The following is a 19,371-nucleotide window of genomic DNA, read 5'->3' on the forward strand; positions in this document are numbered from 1 at the left end:
AAGGTCTCACTGTGTAGCTCAGTCTGGATTTGACTTTGTGATCCTCCTACTTCAGTGTTCGAAATGCTGTGATCATAGGCATGTATTACCATGCCCAGATTTTTCTTCTGATCGGAAAAGATCATTAAAGCCAGGCATGGTGACCCTTACCTTTAATCCCAGTACTTGGGAGGCAGAGGCAACTGGATCTCTGTGAGTTTGAGGCTAGCCTGGTCTACATAGTCAGTTCCAGGCCAACCAGAGCTACATAGTGAAACCTGTTTTTTTAAAAAAATGCCAGGTGGTGGTGGTGGTGTACTAATCCCAGCACTTGGGAAGCAGAGACAGGTGGATCTCTGTGAGTTCGAGGCTGGACTGGTCTACAGAGCAAGTGCCAGGACTGTTATACAGAGAAACTTTGCCTCAAAAAAAAAAATAAATAAAAGTTTTCGTGCTCTTGAGAAGTTATGGGTTTGGGCTTGGTCCCTGGGGGAGAGAGTGGCTGTTCCCGGGGCTGGTTAATGATCGTCTTCTGTGATTTAGCTAATCATTTTCAGAGATGGTTGAATCATTGAGGACTTTCAATCCCAGCACTTGGAGGAAAGGCAGGCATGTCTCTGAACGTTTGAGGCCAGCCTGGTCTACATAGTGTGTTCCAGGCCAGCCAGGGCTACATGGTAAAACTTTGTCTTAGAAAAAAGAAAAAATTTCTATTAACATTTGGTTTTCTTTTCTTTTTATTTTTGCACATCATCTTTAACATTTATTATTTATCCTACATTTATTTATTTTGTATGTAGGTATGTATATGTATGTGTGAGGGCATATACATGCCATGGCACACATGTGGAGTTAGAGGACAACTTTTAGGAGTTAATCACTTATGTCCTGGGGATTGAACTCAGATCACCAGGCTTCTCAAGAGCTTTTCCCTAATGAGACATCTTGCTGGCCCCGTTCTCATTTTGTGATAGATAAATCCTAGTGTATCTAACCAGCAGGAGACACATTCATCTTTAATAGCTTCCAATTCCCGAGAACTATTGATAAGGATATATGTAACTTCAAAAATATAAATTTCTGTGCACTTGTGTTTGAAAAGGGGAGTCACAGAAGCCAGACTTCTGTTTCTGGTCTTCCATATGCACCAGGCTTAGATTCTCTAGCTCTGCTTAGAGAATTGTGTGGTTATTTGAACATTCACATTGCTGTTGGAGGAGGTAGCTGGTGTAAGGGCAGGTCTATGGTGTCTTTGTTACCACTTGTAACGAGATGAAAGCCCCTTGGTATTCCAGGGTTCCCTCTGGGGAGCAGGGAAGGCCAGCTCCCATGGTCATCACTGTAGTTTTTTTTTTTTAACCTTTGGGGGCTCACTATCCAGCTCCCAAATAAATACACGAATACTTATTGTTACTTACGAATGCCCGGCATTAGCTTGGCTTGTTTCTAGCCAACTTTTCTTACCTAACTTAAATTATCCTGTTTCTCTTCTTCTGTTTTTTCCTTCTGGGCTTTTTACCTCTCTTTATTCTATATATCTTTCTTTCCTTCTTACTCTGTGGCTGGCTGGGTGGCTGGGGGGCTGGCTCCTGGCATCCTCCTCTTCATCTCCTTTCCTCACTCCTCCCTCTTCTCTTTCTGAGCCTAGATTTCTCCTCCTATTTATTCTCTCTACCTGTCAGCCCTGCCTATTCTTTATCCTGCCATGCTATTGGCTGTTCAGCTCTTTATTAGACCAATCAGGTGTTTTAGGCAAACAAAGTAATGCAGCTTTACAGAGTTAAACAAATGCAACATAAAAGAATGCAACGCGGGCTGGAGAGATGGCTCAGTGGTTAAGAGCACTGGCTGCTCTTCCAGAGGTCCTGAGTTCAATTCCCAGCAACTACATGGTGGCTCACAACCACCTGTAATGAGATCTGGTGCCCTCTTCTGGCCTACAAGGACACATGCAGACAGAACACTGTATGTATAATAAATAAATAAATCTTTAAAAAAAAAAAAAAAGAATGCAACGCATCTTTGCACCATTAAACTAATATTCCACAGCGTGTCAACCCACTCTTCTCGTTCAATCCCCAGGACTGCAGCACTTCCACATCTGTCCCCAAGCAGGAAAAGCTTCTGAGTTTGCCCGGAGACAGGCTTTTCTGGAGTGAGGCAGATGTCGTCCAAGCAACTGAGGACTTTGACCAAAGCCACCGAATCAGTGAGGGGACCTTTGCCGATATCTACCGGGGGCAAAGGCATGGTGTGGCCTTTGCTTTCAAGAAGCTCAGGGAGGTGAGCTCAGGGTGTTTGTAGGGAGGGTGGGGGCCTGGGGCTAGAGCTGGATGGATCTTCAGGGAATGTGTCTTTTCCCACAGATGTCTGGCTCCAGTCCAGGGTCCATGGACAGATTCCTGCAGGCAGAGATGCAGCTTTGCCTTAGGTAAGTTTCCCGTGCACAGCCCTGGCCTGATGATGACAGCAGGCAGTAGAGTGCCTCTAGTGTGCCAGGCAGGTGGTTAGCACTGCCATTATAGTGCTGGGCTGTGACTGGGAGAAGGACGTGGAAAGCGGTGTGTAACTGTGCGTGGCGATTCATGAGGCAAGAAGTTTCTGGGAGGCAGAAGAGAAGTGTCCTTGGCTCAGATAGACATGTGGATAGTTCACATGTGGAGCGTGAGATGTGGCTGGGGTCACGAGGAAAGCCAAGAGGAGAAAGGTGACTCAGACAGCGGGAGTCCTCAAGAGAAACCAACCTGAGGCAAGTGTGGTGGCCTCTAGCACGTTCTTCATCCTTAAGCCTGTTCCCAGAAGTGGGGTGGGGATGGTGCCAGACTGCATAGTACGGAGGTTAGGTGAGGCTATCAGGGATCAGAGCCGTGGCACCTGGGAGGTTGCTGGTGGCCTGGGGTGGGAAGGGAGCGTCTGCCTTTGGTTCTTGCTGTCTGATGCCTGACCGTCCCCTGGTGCTGGGTTCAGATGCTGCCACCCCAATGTCCTACCTCTGCTGGGCTTCTGCACTGGAAGACGGTTCCACAGCCTCATCTACCCCTACATGGCAAATGGCTCTCTGCAGGACAGACTCCAGGTTAAGGTAAACAACTGGGTCATGGGTTGTAATAAAAAATGGAGCAGATGGCTCCTGCCTAGGGGTCGTAAGGACTTAGAAGAATGTGAACTTTCTTGAAAGCTTATAAAATTCTCAATACAGACACCAATGTATCCTTTATTTCATTTTTATGATTTTTTTTTTTTTTTTGAGATAGGGTTACCAGTAGCCAGGCTAGCCTCAAACTTGCTATATGGCAACGCATGACCTTGAACTCATGCCTTTACATTCTGAGTGCTAGGATTACATATGCTTCCATGCCTGGTTTATGCAGTTCTGGGGAAATCAAACCCAGGGCCTTGTGGATGGTAGCAGACGGTCTATAACTGAACTCCATCCCCAGCCGTGTTCCTCCTCCTCTTCCTCCTCCTTTTGGTGCCAAGATCAAATCTCAGACATTGTACATACAAGGCAAGTGTTCCATCACTGAGCCTCTCCAACCCTGCATTTCCATTCCATACCTGAGGAAACTGAGGCTCGGAGGCCTTGTGTGTCTTTCCCAAAGTCATACAGCTCACCAGTGTGTGCATATGGATTTGCAAGTAGATCTGTCTGACACAAATACCATCATTTCAAGCCAGTGCATCACACTGTCCGAGCCCTGTGACCAAGGACAGATTCGAAGGCTATAAAGACTTTAAGAACGCTGCAGGAGTAACCCTTTCTATTCCTTCTCTTTCTCTTAGGGTGACTCAGACCTGCTGCCCTGGCCCCAGCGTGCCAGCATCTGCTCAGGGCTGCTTCTTGCTGTTGAATACCTGCATAGCCTGGACATCATCCATAGCAATGTCAAGAGGTGAGAGGGCCAGATGAGCTGGGCCCGCCCAAAGTCCTGGCTTTAAGAATGAGGCCAGTCTCTGTTCTTGCTTCCTATATCTCCCCCCCCCCCCACCTCTTCTCCTCTGCCTCCCCTCCCTTGGGGGACCTTAGCTCTCTCCATAGGCCTAGCTCACTATCCAGTATTTCTGAGGTGTGCTCTCTGTTCACACCCGGCATGCAAAGATGTCACTATGTCCTCTGTCTTTCTGAGCCAGTTTCCCTGCAGGCCACAGCACTCTAAACGTCTGACCGTCTGTCCGTTCAGGAGTCGGTCTACACTCCAACTGGGATCTTTGCCCAGCCTCAGGATTTGAGCTCCCTGTTTAAGCTTTTCTCAGTCCCTGCCTTGCGTGTGTCTGTTGGCAATGGATCTTGTCAGGGAGGCTTCTTGTCCCCAGCATCTTAGTGTTGGATGTCCAGGAGCAAGCGGTGTGGGAGAGATTCCAGGTGAGGCCAAAACATGTAGCAGAAGCAGCCGCATGGCCATAGGCCTTGCGGTTCCCCCCAGGTGCCTCCCACGTAGCCGCATGCCAGCTCAGAGGCGCTTTCCTCTTTCCTGAGTTTCATTTGATGGCACTAGTACCTGTGCTGAGAAGGGAAGGAGAGCTGGCCACTGACCCACTGCCCAGCCTAGCGGGTCTGCTGACTGCTGGCTTTTGTTTCCTGTGTGTGTATGTGGATTGGAGGATTGCACTCAGTATTGAACGTGCCGGGCGTGCTCTGCCACCAAGCTGCATCCTGACTCAGTTTCAATTTCTTACTTTCCTCCCACACAACTCCTCACCCCTAGGAGGTTCCCTGGCTCCCATTTCCTCATCTACTTTCCACCCTTCTTTGATCATGGGAGCCATCTCCCCATGTTGCAAGGCATCATGGTTTGTCATGATTTCTTAGTCTTGCAGTGAAGCGGCTTGCCCGTGTTTATTTAGGTGCTCCCAATAGTAGATATTGAAGTTGCGGGCTACTATGAAAAGATTTTTTTTTTTTTTTTTTTTAGTTTTTCGAGACAGGATTTCTCTGTAGCTTTGGAGCCTGTCCTAGAACTCACTCTGTAGATCAGGCTGACCTTGAACTCACAGACATCCCCTGCCTCTGCCTCCTGAGTGCTGGGATTAAAGGCATGTGCCACCACTGCCCAGCTAAAAGGAATTTTTAAACATCTTTTTGGTTTATTGAGACAACATCTTGCTGCAGAACAGAACTGGCCTGTAACTCATTGTATAGCCCAGGCTGGCCTGACACTCACTATGTAGCTTAGGCTGGCCTTGAACTTGTAGCAGTCTTCCTATCTCAGTTTCCTGAGCACTGGGTTCAGAGGTAAACTACCACTGTGCTTGGTCTCGTATCGTCTTTTTCAAATACTGTTTGGTGGGCCAGTGAGATGGCTCAGTGGTAAAGATGCTTGTTGCCAAGCCCGATGGCCCGAATTTGGTCCCTTGACCCTATATGATGGAAGGAGAGAACCAACTCCTGCAAGTTGTCCCTCTGAGTTCCCCTCAAAAAACAGAGTGCATGCTTCCTCCCGCTAAGTAAATGTAGTAAAGTCCTGCTAAGGTTAGTTCTGTACAGGAAGCTTAACTTTTTGTTCCCACTCCCTGAGGAACCCTTTCTCTGAGTTAACTCCCTCCAATTAGGACTGGGTCAAAGGACATTTTCACTTCTCTTTTTGAAATTTCAAAAATGCGCCCTTTTCCCTACAACCTGGGCAAACTGAGCTGTAAAGAATGCCAGTGTTCGGATTTGCACTGGTGAGGCCCGAACTTTGTAGTGGGAACAGCTTTGGAAGAGTCTAGGCCAGCACAAGCAGTGGGCTTGGCCTGCTCTGGTGGCCAGAGCTGATGTCTGTGGGGGGTGGGAGTCTGCATCTCTCTGGCCACATTCTTGGGGCAATTTTCAACTCCATTTAGTGGAGTGAGGGGGAGGCCCTGCCCATTTATTGCTGGCTATTTTTGGTGGTGTTTTTTTTTTTTTTTTTTTTTTTTTTTTTTTTTTTTTTTTTTCAAGACAGGGTTTCTCTGTGTAGCTTTGCGCCTTTCCTGGAACTCACTCTGTAGCCCAGGCTGACCTTGAACTCACAGAGATCCGCCTGCCTCTGCCTCCTGAGTGCTGGGATTAAAGGCGTGCGCCACCACTGCCCGGCTTATTGCTGGCTATTTTATATTGAGGATCTTCTGTGATTTCCCCCACTACCGCACACATTTTCAGGGCTGACACTGCCCACTGATAAACTGTTTGGCCAAAGTGTCTCCATGGCAACCTCTTCCCAGAATTCAGAGGTTTTCTTCACTTGCTTTTCCCGCAGTGCCAATGTTTTGCTGGACCAGCATCTTAGCCCTAAGCTGGCTCATCCAGTGGCTCATCCCTGTCCTGCCGATAAAAAGACCAAATACACCGTAATGAAGACCCACCTGTTCCAGGCCTCAGCTGCATATCTGCCTGAAAACTTCATCAGGGTCGGGCAGCTGACTAAGCAAGTGGACATCTTCAGCTGCGGAATTGTAAGAGTCTCCTTCTCTGCATGGGGCTTGCTTGGAGGTATAGCCAAGGCAGCCAGACTGTGGCCTATAGGCCAGATCGGAGACAAAGCCTCTTGTGGCATCTTTTTTAATCTTTCATTTTATTTGTTCTTAGTTTATGGGTGTGCAGATGTGTATGGAGTGGGGTGAGGTGTAGGGGTGTGGGGCTATAGGTCAGGTGTCATTCCTAGGTACTGTCTCCCTCCCTTGGGACTGGATCTTTCATTGGCCTGTAGCTCACCAGGTAGGCTAGACAGTGGCCAGTGAATCCCAGGGATTCTCCTGTCTTGTCTTCTCCAGTGTGGGGATTACAAGTGCATGCCCCACACCTGACGTTTTGATATGGTTTCTCAGGATCCGAACTCAGGTTATGTGTGCAAAGTGACCATTTCACTGACTGAGCTATGTCCCCAGTTTGTCCCCCCCCCTTTTTTTTTGGTGCTGGAGATAATACTCAGGTCCTCAGTTATGCTAGAAACATGCTCTAACACTGAGCCATATTTCTTGAAAGTTATTTTTGGTTTTTTATTGCAGTGAGGTCTCACTCTGTAGCCCAGGCTAGCTACCAGCTTATAATCCTCCTGCCTTAGCCTTTCGAGTAGCTGGAACTGTAGGTGTGTGCCACCGTGGTCCATTTTGTACGGCTTCTGACTTAGGAGTGATTTTCATGGTTGTAAAGGTTTACATAGCTGAGTGAGGGGGTGCATGCCTGTAGTCCCAGCACTTAGGAGGTTGAGGCAGGAAGATTGCTTCTAGTTTCAGGCCAGTCTGGGCTACATGATCAACTTGACCTTGTCTGAAAAACTTAAAAAAAAAAAAAAAAAAAGGTAAAAAGGTATAGACAGAACCTGTATATGGTTGGTGATTGTAGTGGGCTGCAGATATTATCTCTCAACTTCCTGATTCCCATCCACACGGTCAGCCTACCCAGCCATTTCTCTGTCATGTCAGAGATCCACCTGGCTCTGCCTCCCCAGTGCTGGGATTAAAGGCGTGCATGTGCCACCACGCCTGGCTCCACCCACCTTTTCAACACCCTTTTATCATTCCCATCATAGCCACTTCCCCAATCCGTGGCCATCCACCTCTCCTGTGTACTTCCTGCTTCATGACCCGCTCCCAGGTGCTCAGGGCTTCCTGAGCCTGATGTCAGATCTGCTCAGTCCATCTTTAGGACACACTGCCTCCTCTCCGTGTCTGCAGGATGGGACTGTTAAAAGGCCTTAGTGGACAGATAGCTTTGGAAGATACCGTTCAGCAAAGCCAAGCAGGGTTTTCATTATAGTTAATAGGAGCTTTTAACAGGACGATGACCCTATGACCCGGGCACTGTGAACTCACCAGAGAAGCCATGCAGGCTTGCCCAGCCTCACTTGGCGGTAGAACCCTGTTTTCTTGGTCTGTCTGCCTTGGTGTTCCACAGAACCTGCTTGGGAAACGCTGTCCGCGAAGCCCAGTCTTTTTGCCTTTGGCCAAACTCAGGCCTCGGCATGCAGGCCTTTGCCTCTGTCTTCCTCCTAGTCTTGAACTTTGTACTTCCTCTTTGTGACCGCAGTCTCCCATCTGTCCACATCTGCCTCTGAAGTTTACTGAGCCACCTTCGGCCCTCAGCTGGACCTCTGTGGATCAGATTTAGCTTCCTTCTGGGCCTGGCTGGTCATGCTGATGATCCCCACCCTCCCCACAACCCCCCACAATTCCCTGTGAGTGCTTCAGTGAGGCCAAGCAGCACTACTTGGAGAACCAGTGGCTCTCTGGTGGGGGAGACAGAGGAAGTTCCGAGAGAACCTAGGCAATTTAGGAAGACTCTATCTCAAAACAGACAAAACAGAATTTAAAAAAGGGAAGGAAAAAAAAAAGTCAAAATAAACCAGTAGAGCAGACTTTCTAACCACCAGGCAGTATGGCCTAGTCCAGTAAAGTTACTCCAGCCATGTAACACCTGGCTACCCCATGTATGGGCCTCAGTTTTGCCTTCTGTAAAATGGGGTTAGCGGTGCTTATAGAGAGTAATGGGGCTGGGTATGGTGGCACACACCTTTAATCTCAGCAATTAGGAGGCAGAGGCTGTTGATCTCTGTGAGTTAAAGGCCAACCTGGTTTACAAAGTGAGTTCCAGGGCAGCCAGGGCTGTGTAGAGAGACTGTCTCAAATAAATAAATGAATGAAATTTAAAAAAGAATAATGGGGAATGGGATGCTGTGTATAAATGGGTACTGTAGTACTGGTGTGTGTGTGTGAGAGAGCGAGCGCACATGCCACAGTGTGTGATGGGTCAGAGAACAACTATCTGGAGCTCTTGCTTCTCCTCTGCCACCTTGTGAGACCAAACTCAAGTGATCTGGCCTGCATGCAATTGCCTCATCTTGCCCACTCTGTTTCAGTGGTTTTTTTGGGGGGTGGGGTGGGAGTGGGGGTTGTGACAGGGTTTCTTTGGGTAGCCTTGGCTGTCCTGGAACTCTCTCTGTAGACCAGGCTGGCCTCGATGTCTTAGTGTTTTTATGCCCACTAAGTGACCCTTGTCAGGGACTTGTCTGTTCCAGAACCACATGGCTGAGACAGAGGAGACATCTATTGAATTGTTTACCCCGTTTCTCCCTTCCTGCAAGGACCCATTGGTTGGTTGTGGCGTTGGTTGTGGCGCCCTGTGCTGCCCCCTCCTGGCCACCACCAGTGTGCTCCTCCTTGGGTCACCTCAGTGGCCAGTGTCTGCACTGACCTGCTGCAGGAGGGCGTGGGAGAAACTTGACATAAGGATAGCTGTTCATTCCGCAGCACAGCTGCTCTGCCACACGTGACAGATGCAGAGTCGGGGACCCAGGTTTCAGTTCCCAGCCCTGAGCTCACTTCTTGTGCAGGGTGGGACTGGGAACCCAGGCCTCTGTTTCTGGATCCCCCTCAAATACTGAGAATCCTGTGAAAGGCAGGCTTGCTCTTCACACAGACATGGATCACAGTCTCCCACGTGGGTGTTGGCATATACCTGCTCAGGGCTGTGCTCCTTTGTGAGTGAATTAAGTAGGGAATGAATCGCGTTGTTGCGGCCGGAGGATTAGAAACTCAGGATCATCCTCAGCTACAGAGTGAGTTCTGGCCAGCTTGGGCTACAAAAGACCCTGTCTCTTAAACAAAAACTGGGTCAGGATGACTGAGTGGATAAAGGCACTTGTCGCCAAGCCTGACAACCTGAGTTCTAGTCCTGGGACCCACACAGTGGGAGGAGAGAACCAACTCCCACAAGCTGCTCTCTAACCTCTACACAATTGCCATGGCACATGAAAACCAGCACACACAAACACACACACACACACACACACACACACACAGTTAATAAATTAATGTAATAATAATAATAATTATAAAACAAAAAAGGTGAAGCCTCTGCCGACTGTGGACATATCAGAATCACACTAACTCTGTGTTCTGGCCTACCCAGGTATTAGCTGAGGTCCTCACCGGCATCCCTGCGATGGACAAGGACCGCAGCCCGGTTTACCTGGTAAGAGATCCAATCATTTCTGGTCGGTTGGCGGGCAGCCTTGGGCACATGTCCGTGTGTGCAGGGAGGGCCTTGCCCATTGCCTGCAGAGTTCTCAGACCTCAGCCCAGAGCGCTCTGTGTTTACCACACCCACCCACACTGCCCCTTCGGAAGTACAGCAGCTGACCCTGCCTACGTGTGTGCAGCTGCTGAGCCACATTCTATTCCTAGCTTTTTTCTTTTTTCTTTCTTTCTCTCTCCTCCTCCTCCTCCTCCTCCTCCTCCTCCTCCTCCTCCTCCTCTTCTTCTTCTTCTTCTTCTTCTTCTTCTTCTTCTTCTTTCTCTTTCCAGGGTTGGAGGAGATCTTACACTGTAGCCTAGGTTGTCTTTGAATTCTTGGTGATCCTCCTGCCTCAGCCTTCTCTCAGTTCTGGGATTACAGGCATGTGTCACACGCTCCACTGCAGCTCTCCTAGTGAGCTCCTCTCCCTGTCACATCTTGCCATCCTTTTCTTTGGTGAGTCCTTGCATGCACTAGTGAAGTAGGACAGTCATCCCATGCTGACTGTGTGATGTTTTGGTTTGGCTGATTTCACTCACTGGTTCTTCTAGTTTTCCTTCGAATTTCCTGGGAGTTGGCACTTGAGTCTTGCTTGGGTTCATGGTTTATTCTGTCAAGAACGCTCTGTCAGGGCTTCCCGTGCTGTGCAGTCACTGCTGTTCTCCGCTTCTCTCACTGATGGCTCCAGATAAGATCTCTCTTCCCTGCAGGGTCGCGAGGCTGGGCTCCATGAACAGCTTCTGGGTCCCTTCTCTTTGGTGGTAACTTGTCTCTCTCTGTAAGCCGCTCACGTGCTTCCACTGTGACGTGCCGATTTCCCCTTCCTTGAATGTCGTTACCTTTCCCCAAAGATAAACAGTTAAAAGGTCATGCTTACACAAGGAACTGTGTGAGTGTCAGAAGTGCCGTGCTGGCCCTAGTGGGCTCTACTTCCAGGTTGGCATCTCTGATGGTGTCGGCCATGTTGTGTACAGATCCTGGAACCACCTACTTGCTGGCTGAGGAAACGAGGCACAGTGGGGCCGACTCTTTTCTCTCTGTGAGATAAAATCTTGTTCTGTTGCCCAGACTGGCTTTCAGCTGCTGGGCTCAAGCAGTCCTCCTGCCTTAGCCTCCTGTATGGCTGGAACCACGGGCCTGTGACACCATCCCTGCTTAGTTTTTTAAATCTGTGGTTCTGGGAATCAAACTCTAGGCAAGGGCTTGACCACTGAGCCACACTCCCAGCCCTAGCTTTGCCTTTGAAGCAAACATCACATCCCATGGCTGATAATCATTCAGGATTGTTTTCTCCAAATTTGTATAAAGTGGCAAGTTAAATTTACATAGAATATATACGTCACTTGTATTAAAAAGTCTACAAACAGCTACCTTCAATCCCAGCACTTGGGAGGCAGGCAGGTCTCTGTGAGTTCGAGGACAGCCTAGTTTACATAGCAAGTTCCAGAACCTTGAGAGCTACATACATAAAGAAACCCTGTCTTAAAAAACAAAATAAGGGGTTGGAGAGATGGCTCAGAGGTTAAGAACACTGGCTGCTCTTCCAGAGGACCCAGGTTCAATTCCCAACACTCACATGGCAGCTCACAACTATTGGTAACTCCAGTTCCAGGGTATCTGGCACCCTCACACAGACATGCATGCAGGCAAAACACCAATGCGCATTAAATAAATAAATCTTAAAAATAATAAATAGATTTCAAAACAAAACAAAACAGAAGTGTACAAATAAGGGAAGGTATACAGATAGTTAAAAAGTCAGTATGTTCAATTGTGAAAACCCTTGAGATGCTTACAGTCCCAGGCGCTGGTGGAGGTGCAGAGGATGGAACTGGGAGAAGGGGAGTCTCCCCTGGGAGGGCTGCCTGTCAAGTGGGGAGAGAGACACTGACTCCAGGCAGAAGACTGCAGAGTAGAGAAATAAGAAGGAGAGCTAAGAGACAGAGGGAAGGGGTAGGGACTGCCTGGCTGCCTCGGGGGAGGCCTCGTGGAGGAGGGGATGGTTGTGTGAGTGACTAGAATGGACCAAGGGACAGAGACTAGGTAAGGAGTGTGTTTTAGGCAGTGAAAACAAAGCCTCGCTATGAAGCTCAGGCTGACCCTGAATTTACAGACCTCTTCCTCAGGCTGTATGAGTGCTGGGATTATAGGTGTGTGTCATCACACCCAGCTTTAGAATGCCGTGTGTCTTATAATATGTAATTATACATGTGTACATATGGAACAGTGCTATGTACACTGACAATAAATAAGCATACACTAATGTAGAGGTTGGCTTTGAACTCCTGATTCTTCTGCCTCTGCTTCCTATGTGTTAGAATTAAAGGCACACACCACCATTCCCGCTTTGTCTGGCTTTGTACATGCTGTGTAAGCAGTGTACCAGCTGAGCTACAGCCCTGGCCCCGTAAATGAGCTTGCATTCTCAATGCTGACTCTTCCTCCTGCTTCATTTGGAGGTGATGTAATTCCTGGCTCTCTTTACTGTTAGTCCTGAACAATGGTCTCACGTAGTTTCTTTTTTTGTTTTGTTTTTTGTTTTTTCCTTGTCACATTCTTGGTGAGATGTCTCAAATGCCTCTTGAAAAAGGTACCTCTGAGCCTCTTATGATCCTGCTCTGCTCCTGGGGATGATTACAGCTCCTTCACCTGGGCCTCCAGTTCTCCCCTTCATTTTGGTTCTCTTGGAGAAGCTGCTTCCAATTGGTGGTGCTCCAATTGACTGTGACTCCAGTGTCCACAGTCAAGGGTGACCTTCAGGGCCTGCAGTTTTCTGTCTCCTTTCACTGTAAGATTGATCACAGGCACCGTGGTACTAGCAGAAGCAGAAAGGGCCTCTGTACATGTTAATGAGATTAATTTATGAGGCTATAGAGATAATTGCAGTTAAGAGCACTGGCTGCTCTTCCAGAGGACCCCAGTTCAGATCCCAGCACCCATGTCAGGTGGCTCCCAGCCATCTGTAACTCCAGCTGCAGGGGATCTGATGCCCTCTGTTGGCCTCTGTAGGCACACACACACACACACACACACACACACACACACACACACACCACATAAATAAAAATAAAAACAAATCTTAAAAAAATAAGATTAAATTGGGGCTGGAGAGATGGCTCAGTGCTTAATACTTGCAGAGAACCTGATTTGGTTCCTAGAACCCACATCCAGTGGCTTACAACCTTTACCCTGTAACTGGAGCTCCAGAGGATCTGACACCCTTATCTGGCCTCTGAGGGCATATGTACTCACACGTACACACCCCCATACAAACACAGACACACATACCTACAAGTAAATAAAAAATAAAATATTTTTTTTGGAGGGGGTTTTGAGACAAGGTTTCTCTGTGTAGCTTTGGAGGCTGCCCTGGAACTCATTTTGTAGACCAGGCTGGTCTCCCAAGTGCTGGGATTAAAGGCCTGTGCCACCATTGCCTGCCCCCCCCCCCAAAATTTTTTTTGTTTTTGATTTCTGAGATAAGATTTCTCTGTGTAGCCCTGGCTGTCCTGGAATTCACTCTGTAGACCAGGCTGGCCTCAAACTCACAGATCCTCCTGCCTCTGCCTCCTGAGTGCTAGGATTAAAGGAATGTGCTACTACTGGCCAGCAAAAAATAAAATCTTTTTAAAAATATTAAATTATAAGTGCTGGGCATGTGGTAAGTGCTATGCAAATACTGGCTATTAGTATTCACCGTGCATTTATTATGCAAATGATGACATTTATTGGAAATGGGCTATTGAATTTTTTTTCTGCCAGGTGTCACACTTTGTGCTTTAGGTCCATTATTGGATTTGTGTTGTGTTACATGCAGGAATAGGCATTTCATGTTTTTTTTTTCTGATGGAGCCACTGAATCTGGACAGGTTAGGCTACTTCAGATGAGCTGTAAATGTCATAGGGAATGAATGCCCTGTGCACAGAGCAAGTCCCATGATTCTCAAGTGCTTGGGTGCTGGACTTGTTTGGGGACATCGCATTTGTTTTTTAAGACATCTTGCCACACCCAGCATCTCACCTGGATTTTCTCATTCTCCTCCCAACAGAAGGACTTGCTTCTTAGTGAGATTCCCAGCAGTACTGCCTCGCTCCACTCCAGGAAGACAGGCCTGGGGAAGGTGGTGGCGAAAGAGATCTGTCAGAAGCACGTGGAGAGGAGGGCAGGGCTGCTGCCCGAGGCCTGTGCTGAGGCCTGGGCCACCGCTGTGTGTCTCTGCCTGCGGAAGCGCAATGCCGGCTTGGAGGAGGTGAGCTCTCTGCTGCCCGCCACCTTCCTTACCTAGGGAGACTCACACACTGGGGATGTAATTAGCCGCGCTTAGCCTTGGTTGTCTGCAGCAGAACCTGCTGGGGCCGCGTCAGCGATCAGGGTGGCTGTGTGGGTCATGGGAGACCCTGAGAGTGGGTGTCTGACGGGGCTGGCAGGGGTGCAGGACAGGGCCTCTCATGGGGGCCAGTCTCTTCTTGTCTTCTCTCAGCCTGCTTTCTCTCCTGGTCTGTCACTGGTCCTGTGGCTTTTCCTCCACTTTCTTGGAGAGGCCCACGTGTTCCTAAGCTGGGCTGTAATAAGTGCCCAAAGGCCTCTCACTAACTATAGAGGACCCGTCCATCGGAGCAAGCCATCGCTGTCCTGCTGTCCTGGTGTTCCTGGTCTTTGCGTGGGAGTTGGCTGTGTGGTGAGCACCAGGATGGTGTGTGACAGGACTCACTGTGTTGAGCCTGGCCAGGAACTGATGCTTAAGCTCATAATGAACAGTCTGAGAAAAAGGCCCGAGCTGAGGGAGAGGCTGTCACATGCTAAGGTCTGGGAAGGAAGTCCAAGTGGTTGAGGCATAAATTCTCTGGGGCAGAGTGGCTTGTCATGGGGTTGGTGAGGAGAAGAGCGCAGAGTTAGAGGGCTCTGGAGGCACAGTTGGAGCTTTCGGGGCACTGAGGAGGTCAGTAGGAGCAGTGTATCATCAGATGTATTGTAAGCAGGTCTCCCCTTCACCGCTCACTTTCAAACCTTCAGTTATTCATCCCATCAGTGGGTCAGTGTTCCGGCCAAGGCTCGGGTGAAGTGGCTGGAATGAGATGGCAAATAGGTTGGTTTAAGCAAGGTGGACGTTTGCCGCCTGTGGGTTGACGGTTTGGGTGCAGGTAGCCAGCACTGCAGTGACAGTACCATAGTACTAGCGCTGTGCTAGACACATAGCTTCCACCTCAGGGTTCAAGATGGTAACCGTCGCTCAGTCTGTTGCTCAATCCATTTTTACCATATGGATCCTGGGGGCTCTAACTCAGACTGTCAGCCTTGGCAGCCAGCCACCTCACCGCCCTGATTTTTTTGCAAGGCACTGAGGAAATGAAATTTCCTTATGAAGGGTGTACATAGTGAGCTGTAGTGTGGGTCTGTAATCCCAACTACTTGGGATGCTGAAGCAGAAGAACCACAAGTTTAAGACCACCTTGGGCTACAGAGCGAGTTCAAGGTGTGGAGGCAATTTACTGAGCTAGATCAAAACGTAAGAAGACAAACTCGAAGGCCCAGGATGTAGCTCCATGTAGTATATTTGCCTAGCATGCACCCTGAGGTTCTGCACTCAACTCAAGGTCTTAGAGACACACACAAACAGACACCTGCCCACGCCTGACCCAGTCATCATGATTAGAAGAATGGGATGCAGTAATTGGACCACCTGGGCTCCCATGCTCATCTGTGGCTCTGGATTCTGGGGTCAAGTTCAGATCTCTTTAAAGCAGGATGCTATTCTTCCCATCGCAGCAGGCATTTGATTATAACTCCCAGGGGACCAGGTGCTGCCTTTGGCTTTAATTCCAGTTTCTGTCTTGTCTGTCTCCTTCCCCAAGGTACGAGTCTCCATGGCTGGGGTAGAGGAGCAACTCCGAGGTCAGCCATCCCTCCCTTGGAGCAGGGTTTCTGAGGGCACAGGCCTGTCTTCCAATACCCCAGAGGAAACAGATGATGTTGACAATTCCAGCCTCAGTGTCTCCTCTTCTGTGATGGTGGCATCGTGTACAAGGGTTGCTTCCTCTCCACTCTCTAGGGAGAATGAAATAGCACAGCCATCAACCAGTGGAGGACTGGAGGATGACTCCTCCTTAGAGGCCTGCACAGGCCCACAGCCACCCCACGATGGTAAGCTTGGAAGGGTGAGGTGCCGTGCATGATCATTCTTGTGACCCTAACTTAGGTCATCCATCTCGTCTTCTAATTTGTGGCTTTCCTTAGTTATTCAGGCATTCACAGCTCAGTGGTTACACAAAGAGGAAGCCAAGTTCACCAGTGACCGTTTATTTCTGTCTACTCACTTGCCTCTTGAATCTTTCACACCTCTGTCCCTATACTGCGCCCTGGTCACAGCTACTGCATTTCTGCTAGGACAGCTGTGTGGCATCCTCATCCTTGATCCACTCTTGCCTCTGGCTCACTAGTCCTTCCTCCAGGATCCAGAGAGAGTGATATTTATTTTTTAAATTTAAGATATTATGTGTATGGGTGTTCTGTCTCTGTGTATGTCTGTGTAGTACACACACACACACACACACACACACACAGAAATGCCTGATGGGTGCTTGAAAATACAGACGAGAACATAAACCAATTTCTCTGTTGAGGATGTACATAGAAGAAACAAGAAGACAGGGCACCCTCTGATGGCCTTCCATTTAGTTCCAGGCCTTCTATTCCCAGGTATGCACCTTCCAAGTGCTGGGACCACAGGGCTGGTGAGATGGCCAGCAGGTAAAAGCACTAGCTTCAAAGCCTGACCACCTGAATATGATCCCAGTTCATCACATGGTAGAAGGAGAAAATTGAGGCCTGCAAAGTTGCCTTCTGACCTCCACAAACATACCTTGTCATGCATGCACATGGCTATATAGGCATGCTACACACACACACACACACACACACACACACACACACACACACACCCCAAAATAAAAAATATTAAATAGATACAGAGTTTCACCTGGGCTATCTAGTGAAACCTTGTCTCAATTTATTTATCTTGGGATTGCAGGTATGTGCCACCATGCCCTGCTAGAGTGGTTTACAAGAACACAGTGTATGGCTCGTACCCATTGCACTTAAAAACACTTCCTTGGGACCAGCAGGGCCTGGTTGGTCCCTCCTGCCTGCCTCTTCTTCCTTGTCAATCACTTCTAAATATACCTTCCATGACTTGGACTTGGGTCCAAATATGCCAGGCTTCCTGGTGAAATAAAAGTTGAAGCCTTTTCGATGAAGAGTCACCATGCCTTATATACACATGACTCAGTGGTAGTCTAGGTACTTTTTTTGGGGAAGATGGAGAATTTAGAAACAGCTGTCAGTGTTGTTGACTCTACGCTTCTCCCCTATCTGTGGAGGGATGTGGGAGAGTCTTGTGGCAAGGGTGTGTGTGTGTGTGGTGGGGGTGGGGGTGTTGGGGTATGTATGGTGTGTGTTCAGACCTCCCTGCAAAGGCAGAAGCCATGGCATGCTGCTTGCATTTGGGGCCTGATTCACAAACTTGACATGAACATGATCAAGGCTGACTCAAAGAATTTGAATAGTAGCACTTGTTGAAGCTGTGCCTTTTCTGCTTTCTGTTGACCATCAGCTCCAGAGACTTCATGGAAGATTGAGATCAATGAGGCCAAAAGGAAACTGATGGAGAACATCCTACTCTACAAAGAGGAGAAACTGGACAGCATTGAGCTTTTTGGACCCTGATGACCAGAGCCCAGCTGAGGACCCTTATCCTCAACTGGATAGACAATTGTCCAGTCAAGGAAGACGTCTTTGGCAGCCCAAGTTCTGTCAAGATGCATACAACCTAAATACCAGCCTGGAACAGAAGGAAACCTGTTCATCAGAGTTGAGTTGTAGGGGAGGGGGCAGGGGACCTCAACTTTCACAGACACCAAACTCCAGGAATCGCTCTTCCTTTCTGAGACTCCTTAGAGGACCATGAAGTGGAAACGCCTGGTATGCGACCCACGGATTTGGGTGGTTTTGTGGTTCCAGGGAGCTCATCCACAATAGGTGCTGTTGCTCCAGCAGCTCTCACTCTCCACAACTGACAAGAGCAATCCTGCAGCACCCATGGTGTTTTCCAGAGTTCTCGTCTGTCAGTCATATTTGCCGACAGCTTTCTGCAAACTTCCATTTCCTAAGACTGTCAGCTGGTGTCTCAGTGCAATTCTTGACTCATCTCTCAAGTTCAAGATTACAAAAGCAAGGCACTTGGCGAAGGACTTCGTAGGCATTCTGCTTCTTCTGTTGGCAATCTTGTAAGCCACTGGTGAACGGCTTGCTCTGCACCTTCATCCTCCCTTCACACCAATGTCCATTTTTTTTTTTTTAATGGAGACTCCAAGATTGTGTGTTATTTATAGCTGGGTGAAGAATCATGAGAACTAGTCTCATGTTTGATTCTGCTGCTATTTAAGTCAATCACTCGGTGTGTGGGAACTCCGTATCCTTGTAAGGTCCCCCTGCTCTGTTCTCCCTGCCTCAGCTCTTGGGAGGGAAGGGGCAGTGGCTATAGAAGCACTTTGAAAAATGTATCTGTCCTGTTTTATAAAACAAATGAAAGGTATTAAGTTCACGTTTCTGCCATGTAGAAAATGTTTATGCAGTGAATGTATTTTTGAAAAGTCATGTTGCCAACCTTTTTGTAAAACAAAGCTATTTCTAATTCACTATTTAAAACAGTTCCCACTATCATGACCCTCTTGTAAAAAAAAAATGTTTGTAATCTATCATATGTCTTATAATTGCTTTTGTGTCTGGGCAATTTGTTTACAGAAAGTGTTTGACTCAAGGACTCTTGCTTTTGCTTTTACTTATGTATTTTTGCTTGTATAATGTGTGTGTGCATTTATGTGTATGAATGTGGTGTACATACTACCATGTGCTTGTGGAGCTCAAGAGGATGACTTAGCTGTCAATCCTTCTTCCACAAGGTTTGTTATTTTTCTGCTTCTTACACAAGGCTAGCTGGCCCATCTCTGTGCAGGAGTGCTTCAATTATCTAGACCCTTGCTACACGCCTAGCTTTTATGTGGGTCCTGGTATTTGAACTCAAAACCTCATGGTGTGGCAAGTGCTTTAACCCACACAGTAGACTTAGGATATTGTCACTTCAGGATGGATTCCATCATCAGTGCCTCCACTGTAGTGGGGATGAGGCATTTGTACACTCTTCGTGGATATTAAAGTTGTTTTCATTTTTATTGTTACAAATAGAGATGGCTTTCTGGGATGGTTAACCTTCACTGTCAACTTGGGTTTACAATCACCTAGGAGATAGATGTGCTTCTGGTTGTGACTATGAAGGTGTTTATAGAGACGATTAACTGAGGACAGAAGACTCGTTCTGAGTACGGGAGGCACTATTCCATGGGCCGGGGTCCTGCACTGAATA

General features: G+C 48.1%; 1 protein-coding gene across 1 annotated transcript in view; it reads left to right on the forward strand.

The window, feature by feature from the left end:
* The window catches only part of Irak2 (interleukin 1 receptor associated kinase 2), a 57,408-nt gene extending 38,236 nt beyond the window's left edge, over positions 1-19,172 (forward strand). Inside the window, exons 5-13 of the mRNA XM_059258384.1 lie at positions 2,062-2,262; positions 2,346-2,410; positions 2,947-3,061; positions 3,763-3,872; positions 6,198-6,393; positions 9,848-9,910; positions 14,002-14,202; positions 15,806-16,094; positions 17,563-19,172. Coding sequence (XP_059114367.1) covers positions 2,062-2,262; positions 2,346-2,410; positions 2,947-3,061; positions 3,763-3,872; positions 6,198-6,393; positions 9,848-9,910; positions 14,002-14,202; positions 15,806-16,094; positions 17,563-17,675 — 1,353 coding nt within the window. The 3' untranslated portion in view covers positions 17,676-19,172. The remainder of the gene's footprint in view (positions 1-2,061; positions 2,263-2,345; positions 2,411-2,946; positions 3,062-3,762; positions 3,873-6,197; positions 6,394-9,847; positions 9,911-14,001; positions 14,203-15,805; positions 16,095-17,562) is intronic.
* Positions 19,173-19,371: the final 199 nt, after the last annotated feature.

The sequence above is a fragment of the Peromyscus eremicus genome, chromosome 3 (assembly GCF_949786415.1).
Source record: "Peromyscus eremicus chromosome 3, PerEre_H2_v1, whole genome shotgun sequence".
NCBI lineage: Eukaryota > Metazoa > Chordata > Mammalia > Rodentia > Cricetidae > Peromyscus > Peromyscus eremicus.